Consider the following 9403-nt stretch of genomic DNA (forward strand, 5'->3'; position numbering starts at 1 on the left):
CTGTTGACCTCGTGATCTGCCCACCTCTGCCTCCCAAAGTGTTGGGATTACAGGCGTGAGCCACCGCACCCAGCAGGGCTGCATATTTTAAGACTGACTATCCCCTTTGCCTCCATAAAGACATTTAAGAAGATAGTCTGGGCTCCCAGTTTCTGGGATCTCTATGATGAGAAGCTTCCTGAGATCTCATTGTCTGGGCCATTCATTCTGTGGAAATGGTTCTGCAGCAGCAGAGACCCTGGAGGTCAGCTTTACTCCCTATTTTTCCAAGGCATATGGCCACACCAGTTCTGGCCCACCAGAGTAAGGATATTCACTTACATGTAAGTCAGTGGTCATAGGCCATTTTATGAAACCAAATAATGTAAGGGTTTGCCCAATAGTTTTCTTTTCCATCTTCTTTTTTTCTTCCGTTTATATTTCCTTTTTCTCCTTTTCAACTTTCTTCTGCTACTTTTCTTTCTCCTTTTCACTTGGTTACATCTTTTTAAATTTTATAATTGACAAATCTTCATTAAATTAGTAATTAAATTATCTTTCCATAATTTAATCGAATAATGAATATCTAAATAATTAATTTAATTTAATATCTTCAGGTAATTTTCTCTAGTCTTTCTCCTATAAATTTCTTTTTTGTTCATTCTCTCTACACTGTCAGACTTATAATCAAACTTTAAACTTCAAATCCCTAACCTACCAGGTCAACAGAGGAACCATTATAAGTTTTGAGCACTACGAAATTCAAAAATGTAATGCAGTTAGAAGATGGAATCTGCTATCAGCATGTAATTATAACTTTTCAGAATCCATGTATTTTCTCTAATAAGAACAATTGGATTTGGAATCTATAAACTGGCCCTGACTCTGGTACAGTTTAGGCCTCAGACACAGGAAGGCCATGACAGAGCCCAAGATCCTAGGAATGGTCCTGGATTGCAGAGGCTCTGCTGGGGCTCACACAAGGATCACATTGGAAGTATCTTGATGACTAAGCAAAGATACAGGCAGCTGTCACTTTGATGTTAAAGAAACAATTACCTCCTGATCGAATAAATGCAGTCTGTGTTGAATTAGTGGAAGGATTATAGGATGTAAGAAAGAAGACAGAGAAGATGGATTAAATACTAAAGCTTTTCTGTCTGGGAGAAAAGAAAAACATACTGAGAACCATTAGTCTATTAAAGTCTTATAACTATGGGGTATAGAGGGCATTGGGAGTATATGGGATCACTCTCTCTTCGAAAATTTGGAGACTATAACCCAGAATTCTGCATCATTGTGGGCAGCCACAGGTGCAACCAGATACTCCAGATACTTCCATCATTATGGGCCTTCCTTTTATTTACCTTTCTTTTCCTTACGAGACTGGATATTTTCAGCTCTGTCCCAAATTAGGCAGTAGAATAGGTTTTTTTTAATTACTTTATAATGTACAAAGCACTTTCATGTCCATTGTCTAATTTAATTTACACAACTATGATTAAGAAAAATGTATATAAATATTCTGCTTTTTCATTTTATACACAAAGAGACTGGCTAATAGGTTAAATAACTTACAGTTAGAAAGTGATGGAGGTAACACCTGCCAATTCTAAATCCATTTCTTTTTAAATTTTCCCATGTTGTTCACTCTTACATGACTGTGAGTCAGTCAGGTTTTTCTTAACGAGTTTTTTAAAGGGATAAATTAGACTAAATCAATGATTTTCAACCTAGGGAATTTTTTAAGACTCCTAGTCCTATGCCAAATCCATTGTATAAAAATTCCAAATAATTCTGATAATACAGGCTTAAGGTCTATTGGTCTTTTATCAGTCATCTTCAGTCTGAGATAAGCATACCCCTTTGAATATATGAAGAATTTCCATGATGCACAGAGGCATTATTTTTTAAAAATCAAATTTCAACTCCTCGACTTTTATATGTATTTTCTCCTAAAGTCAATCTGACATTAGCAGATGTGCTTTGGGCAATCTCCTTTCCCATATCTCCTTTCACTGTCATGCATTCCCCACTTTCTAAGAGTCATACTCTTGCACATTGCCTTGAAGTCTGAAAACTTCTGACAGACAAATTCAAAGGGATAATTCAAAATAACAGCTTTGCTAAAGATACAATTACCATTAGATCCAGCAATCCCATTACTGGATATTTACCCAAAGGAAAATAGTATATCAAAGAGATAGTTACACTGACATGTTTATTGTAGCACTATTCACAATAGCAAAGATATGGAATCAACCTAAGTATCCAACAAAGGATGAATGGATAAAGAAGATGTGGTATATATACATAACGGAATATTATTCAGCCATATAAAAATGAAATCATGTCATTTGCAGCAACATGGTTGGAACTGGAAGTCATTATCTTAAGTGAAATAAGCCAGGCACAAAAAAAACAAGTATCACATGTTCTCACGTATATATGGGAGCTAAAAATTTGAACACATGGAGGCAGAGAGTGGAAAGGCAGGTAGCAGAGACTTGGAAGGGTAAGTGTGGGGAATGGGGAGGATGAAGAGAAGTGGGTTAAGAGATACAAACATACAGTAAGATAGAAGGAATTAATTCCATATTTGATAGCAGAAGAGAATGACTATACTTAAAAAATATATTGTACATGAGTGATGGACACCCTAAATACCCTGACTTGATCACTATGGATTATATACATAAAAAAATGTTCATGTGCCCCATAATTTTGCACAAATAAAAAATTAATGGTTTTGTTAAAGTCTCCATTAACTCAAGCTCTGTAATTCACTTTTAATCCAACCTTCTAAGAAATACGTTTCTAATAAAAGTTTTTTTGTAATAATTATATAAAAATTTATAATACATATATTTTTATCAGTTTTGAATTAATAATAACAATGACAGGTCAAAATAAAACATTTAACATGTAAAGTCTTATAGTCACAGAAAGTTTTCAAAAGGTATATTCAGTATTAATTTTTGAGAAATATGATAGCATGATAAATAAAAAACTTTCAAAAATAAAAATATGTTACATTAGGAAAAAACTGTGTGAGAAAAGTGGAATGGAAATATAATTTTTAAATGTAGAAGGAACAATGTATAATTTCCAACTGCTAAAGACAAGTTTATATATTTTATATAATGGTTAATGTTAGATCTCAGATCATTATATTGGATGCATTTAAAAGAGTGATATAAAAGTTTGTTCTTAGATATCAATATTCACAAAACACCATAAATGAAAGCTGGCAAGGTAGAAATGTGGTTTGCAAATTCCCAGTCCCTGCTATTACAAAGTGGAATACAGAAGGGTGGGTGTGGAGCTGAGAGACAATGACTAATATCTTAATACTGGCACAGTATCAATTTAAACTTACGATGAAATTTAGATATCAAAACTTTAGATATGTTAACTTTCAAAAGTGTAAGAGAGTGCATTTTTCATCATTCTTTTGTGAGTAAATGAGAAAAGAAAGGCTTGATCACAAGTAAAGATAACCTCTCTTGTCCCTACTAGCTCTGAATTTCAAAGATTAGTTTCTTTCTTTTTTTGGTTTGTTTGTTTTCCCCTCACATCTTTCCTTCCTGTCTTATTTTTTTCCTTTTTACGTATTCTTCAAACCTGACTGTGGTGGCTGTGCACACTGGCCAGCATTACTATTGTCCCTAGGCCTAAGAAGATTGCAGATTCACACAAGATACATACTGAGGAAGTCTTAGAAGAAGAGAGGGCAGCCTGGAGCACGAAATATTGATAAGATATCGTAAGGACTCAGTATGTGTCCTTCACTTGTACACAATGAATTACTAAATATTCTCCATAAGACACCATTGTTTATAAGATGCATCACTAGTTTAAAAACAGCATTAGGGAATATATAATGAGCTACCACAATAAATATTAACATACTTTATTAAACACATCCTAATTTTATAAATGTTAAAATATGAGTAAATCTTAGACTTAAGAAATATAGTATATTTATTACCTATGAAAGGCTGGCAAGTTTCCTTGAAAGGCTGTTTGCTATTGTTTTAGAAGAAACCAAAGTATCATTATCACGCAGTCCTTTACTGTTTTCTCTCCAAATCTTTCTAGGGACGGCTGGCAGCTGCCTTCGTCGCTTTAGTACCATGCCTTTCATGTTCTGCAACATCAATAATGTTTGCAACTTTGCTTCAAGAAATGACTATTCTTACTGGCTCTCTACCCCAGAGCCCATGCCAATGAGCATGCAACCCCTAAAGGGCCAGAGCATCCAGCCATTCATTAGTCGGTAAGGCATTGATTTAGCTGTGACTTTTACCAATCCCCAGTTAGTTAGCTAGTCAGATTTGAGTCCAAAGCTAACAATCTGATGATATTCCTCCTAGGTTAGGTAGAGCAGAGCTACCTCTTAATATTCAATTAAGTATTTAGTTTGACTCATATTTATTGGGGGTCTGCTTTTGACCAGGCCCCCATGATAGACATAGTGTAATAGCCAGATAACGCACAGTGTAGTAATTATTTATTACATAAATTTGTCTAATATATATCAGATTTGGGCTAAGTTCTATAATAGATATAATAAAAATGTTATGAAAACATAGGAAAAGAGATGTTTAGTTTCAACTGGAGAAATGTGGGATGGCCATATGGAAAAAAATATGTCTTGAACTGGTCAGTCCTTGAATGACTAAAAGGACTTGAGGCACAGGCAGTTATAAAGGGGAGATATACACTAGGCAGATAAATGACAATGGGTAATAAAATAATGTGTCTAAGATGTAGTATGTAAAGATTATGTTGGGAGAAAAGATTGTAAAGTTAGCTTGGGCCCAGATGGTAGAAGGCCTTCTGTACCAAATTGTAGTTTAAAGTTTATTTGATATGTAACAAGGAGCCCTGAAATATTTTAGAGCTACACTTCAGGTTAGATTATAGTGCCATCAATGTGTAACATGGATTACAAAAGGGATAGTCTCGAGGTAGAGAGACCAGTTGGATTGAAGGGTATTGCTATAGCCCTGATGTGAGTAAATTGGAACTCACAGTGGGGTACATGTATCACATTATTAGGCTAGATAGGATTTGACAGTTGATTAGCTATGGGAAGAAGGTGGTAGCTGAGATTTGGAGCATGAGTAACTAAGAGGAGGGTGATACCATTAATAGAAATCTCTTAGAGTTTTGCCATTTTGAAACCTAGTTTAACTCAGTCTCTTAGGAATGTTGGTTATTGCCGTTTTTATTCTGATCATGACCCAGGATTTCAATAACCATAAAGGATGAATTGCTGGAAATTCTCGTTCCTTTGATAGTAAATATAAAGATTAAAGCTGGTTCAGCCTTAGTAGCAAATTCATGGTGCCCTTTTTAATACATTTTCCTGAATCCTTTGGGAATTTGGGAGTGTGTGTGTGTGTGTGTGTGTGTGTGTGTGTGTGTGTGTGTACAATTTTGTCAGTCCCAACTCTTGGGAGTAAAAGCTTGTCTAAATGTATTAACTATTTTGTTAGGTAAACTGCAAAACTGGCCTCAGTAATATGTCAAGAGGTCCACTCATGTTTTTTATTAAAGATATGGAAGTCTCAGCTATATTCATTCTGTTGCTATTTTACTTGATTTTATAGATTTCAGCCACATCTCCAAGTGCCTGGGTACCTGCCCAGCATTCTGGATATGGTGTACTTCTCCAGATATAGTCAAATGTTTATAAATGTCCTTTGGACCAAGAATAATGAGTAGAGATTGAGAAAGTGTCCGTTTCTTATATTTTCCAGTCTTTCTGACATTGTTCTTACCACAGTTTCAGCATTACTAAATGTCTCCCCTCCAATTGAGTACTTTGACAACAAGTAGTATGTGCAATACACCAAACCAAACTCTTACGGCAATTAAGGCATTGACTATAGCAAGTATGAATAGACATTTAGGGCATAATGGAATATTAAAAGGCCATTGCACTGGTTCTGCAGTGTTTTGAAAAAAGTTTACAGTTTATTATGCATACTGGGAGACAATACTTAGCAAATGCAATCCTCAAAGTGCATTTTTTCACCTTTTGTGATCATTGAAAGAGACATTAATCGGCTTCCATACTAAGAAGGCTTCCAGTGAAGCAGGATGGCTACTTCTCACATGCTCACTCTGTAGATTATGTTTCTTCTCCTTTTCCTTTACCAGATGTGCAGTATGTGAAGCTCCAGCTGTGGTGATCGCAGTTCACAGTCAGACGATCCAGATTCCCCATTGTCCTCAGGGATGGGATTCTCTGTGGATTGGTTATTCCTTCATGATGGTATTTTACACTCTTCCTTGCATTTGTCATCATAGCTGACTGTCCATTCCATCTACATTTTTTCCCAATATGAGGAATCCCTGTCATTTGCATAATAAGAAGCTTAAACTTCAAACAGCTTCTATCCAAGCACTGTGTTCCCCCTCACACATTTTTTGTAACATATTTTCATAATCTGCCTATTACTTTTTTTTGACTACCCTTGGTGTGGATACTATTGTCTTACCTCTGGGCCTGTTCCTTCACTAGATTTGAATTTGGCCAAGCTCAGCACACATCTTTGGATATTCACTAAGCTATTATGGCACATGGGTATTGCGGCACATTTTTCCTTGTCTTTTATAGCATACAAGTGCAGGGGCAGAAGGCTCAGGTCAAGCCCTAGCCTCCCCTGGTTCCTGCTTGGAAGAGTTTCGTTCAGCTCCCTTCATCGAATGTCATGGGAGGGGTACCTGTAACTACTATGCCAACTCCTACAGCTTTTGGCTGGCAACTGTAGATGTGTCAGACATGTTCAGGTAAAGTGCTTATAGCTTTAATTCAGGTCCAAAGCTTCCTTCAGAGATGCTAGGGAAGAAAGAGACAATTTATGGATGGTTTATCCTCAACAAATGTTAGGAATTTATTGGATTGTGTACTTTATTCTTGCTTGTTCTTCTCATATACATGACTCAGGTCAGAAAAACAGACTTGATTATTAATATTAGGTGAGTTTGGTTTGTGATAGCTTAGTAGTAATCCTTCAATAATGAAACAGAGATAAAGAAAGGTTATGTGACCTTCCTAATAAGTCAGCAGCTGTTCAACTAGATTGAGGCCACCCCAGGAATTGAAGTTACAGTCTGTCTTTTCCCTCTCAGTCCAGTGGTCTCCTTTCCCAGGATATTTTAAAGATTCTCATTTAAGTGTTTGAATGAGCAAGACATACATAATATATGTACCTCAGGATACTTCATTCTGTTGATTTTTTTCAGTTTAAATTTATTTTTATGTGTTGCTTTTGGGTTATCACTACTTGGTATTTTTCTTATGGTCCTTGTTATCTATCATAACATCGTCAGTTGCCCAGATTTCCCTCATCCTGTGAATATTAGAAAAATGTATGAGAGAAAGAGAAAAAGATAGAAAATGAGAGGGAGACACAAATATACAAAGATAATAGTGGTGGGGAGAATCGTTACAAAATATCTATGACCACTAATGGCTCTTAAACCATACTAGTCGCTGCATTAGATCATATTGCTGAAAAGTAAACCATTAAGTCACCAAGAGAGCTACTTAACACAAAAAAAAGTTTAGTTATAAATTTGAACCAGTAACAGAATTGAAATACCAGAAAATGTGGATCTGATTGTCTTATTTCTTATTTCCCAGTAAACCTCAGTCAGAAACGCTGAAAGCAGGAGACTTGAGGACACGAATTAGCCGATGTCAAGTGTGCATGAAGAGGACATAACATTTTGAAGAATTCCTTTTGTGTTTTAAAATGTGATATATATATATATAAATATATAAAATTCCTAGGATGCAATGTCTCATTGTCCCCAACTTTACTACTGCTGCCGTCAATGGTGCTACTATATATGACCAAGATAACATGCTGACTAGTAACCATGAAGATTCAGATGTACCTCAGCAATGCGCCAGAGCAAAGTCTCTATTATTTTTCTACTAAAGAAATAAGGAAGTGAATTTACTTTTTGGGTCCAGAATGACTTTCTCCAAGAATTATAAGATGAAAATTATATATTTTGCCCAGTTACTAAAATGGTACATTAAAAATTCAATTAAGAGAAGAGTCACATTGAGTAAAATAAAAGACTGCAGTTTGTGGGAAGAATTATTTTTCACGGTGCTACTAATCCTGCTGTATCCCGGGTTTTTAATATAAAGGTGTTAAGCTTATTTTGCTTTGTAAGTAAAGAATGTGTATATTGTGAACAGCCTTTTAGCTCAAAATGTTGAGTCATTTACATATGACATAGCATGAATCACTCTTTACAGAAAATGTAGGAAACCCTAGAATACAGACAGCAATATTTTATATTCATGTTTATCAAAGTGAGAGGACTTATATTCCTACATCAAGTTACTACTGAGAGTAAATTTATTTTGAGTTTTATCCCGTAAGTTCTGTTTTGATTTTTTTTAAAAAAACAAACCCTTTTAGTCACTTTAATCAGAATTTTAAATGTTCATGTTACATACCAAATTATAATATCTAATGGAGCAATTTGTCTTTTGCTATATTCTCCAAGATTATCTCTTAAGACCATATGCCCCCTGTTTTAATGTTTCTTACATCTTGTTTTCACTCATTTCTGACTGGACAAAGTTCTTCCAAACAATTCTGAGAAACAAAAACACACACGCAGAATTAACAATTCTTTTCCCTGTGCTTCTTATGTAAGAATCCTCCTGTGGCCTCTGCTTGTACAAAACTGGGAAACAACACTTGGTTAGTCTCTTTTAAGTTACAAAAAGCCAATTGATGTTTCTTATTCTTTTTAAATTTTAAATATTTTGTTATAAATACTCACAGGATACCTTATTTCCCTAGCTATCATCTTCTCACTTAATGTTTTTTAAACCCACCAATATAAATTTAATTAAAAATATATGTTGTAAGGATGGTCTGTTGTGTGTCTCTTCAGCCTGTGTGGAAAAAACCCCTGCTCATTTACAGATAGATTACCAATCTGCACATCAACAAGTCATCTTTTCCCAGGGAATCAGTTTCTCCATGCTTTGATCACTCTGATAGTAGATAGAAAACATATAGTAATGTAAACTTTTTCCAATGAAGAAAACTACCTATTGGAAGACATTTCCGAGATAATAAATTTCTTGACAACATTGTGTTAATGGCTAAGAAAGGAAACAACTGGCTTCTATTTGGGGAAGAATTCATTAATAATGTTTAAAGCAGGTTAGTGACCTAATATTCTTAATGATTAAGAATGAACACGCATAGTTCTCTAAAATAGTCAAGGACTTGTTAAAAATAAAATATTAAAAACTTCCATAGTAAAATTTGTGTTACAGCTAAAAGATAAAACAACCAAAACAATTTTGAGTATTCTAAATCCTAATATGGACCTATGCAAAATCTAAAGCTTAGAATCTCTGGTGGTAAAA

The 9403-nt window shown here is 35.0% G+C and overlaps 1 protein-coding gene across 1 annotated transcript in view; it reads left to right on the forward strand.

The window, feature by feature from the left end:
• The window catches only part of COL4A5 (collagen type IV alpha 5 chain), a 256931-nt gene extending 248038 nt beyond the window's left edge, over positions 1-8893 (forward strand). The window contains exons 48-51 of the mRNA XM_004064693.4: positions 4081-4258; positions 6151-6265; positions 6611-6783; positions 7640-8893. Of these exons, the coding sequence (XP_004064741.1) occupies positions 4081-4258; positions 6151-6265; positions 6611-6783; positions 7640-7721 (548 nt within the window). The 3' untranslated portion in view covers positions 7722-8893. The remainder of the gene's footprint in view (positions 1-4080; positions 4259-6150; positions 6266-6610; positions 6784-7639) is intronic.
• The last annotated feature ends 510 nt before the right edge of the window (positions 8894-9403 follow it).

Source organism: Gorilla gorilla, chromosome X (genome assembly GCF_029281585.2).
Source record: "Gorilla gorilla gorilla isolate KB3781 chromosome X, NHGRI_mGorGor1-v2.1_pri, whole genome shotgun sequence".
Lineage (NCBI taxonomy): Eukaryota > Metazoa > Chordata > Mammalia > Primates > Hominidae > Gorilla > Gorilla gorilla.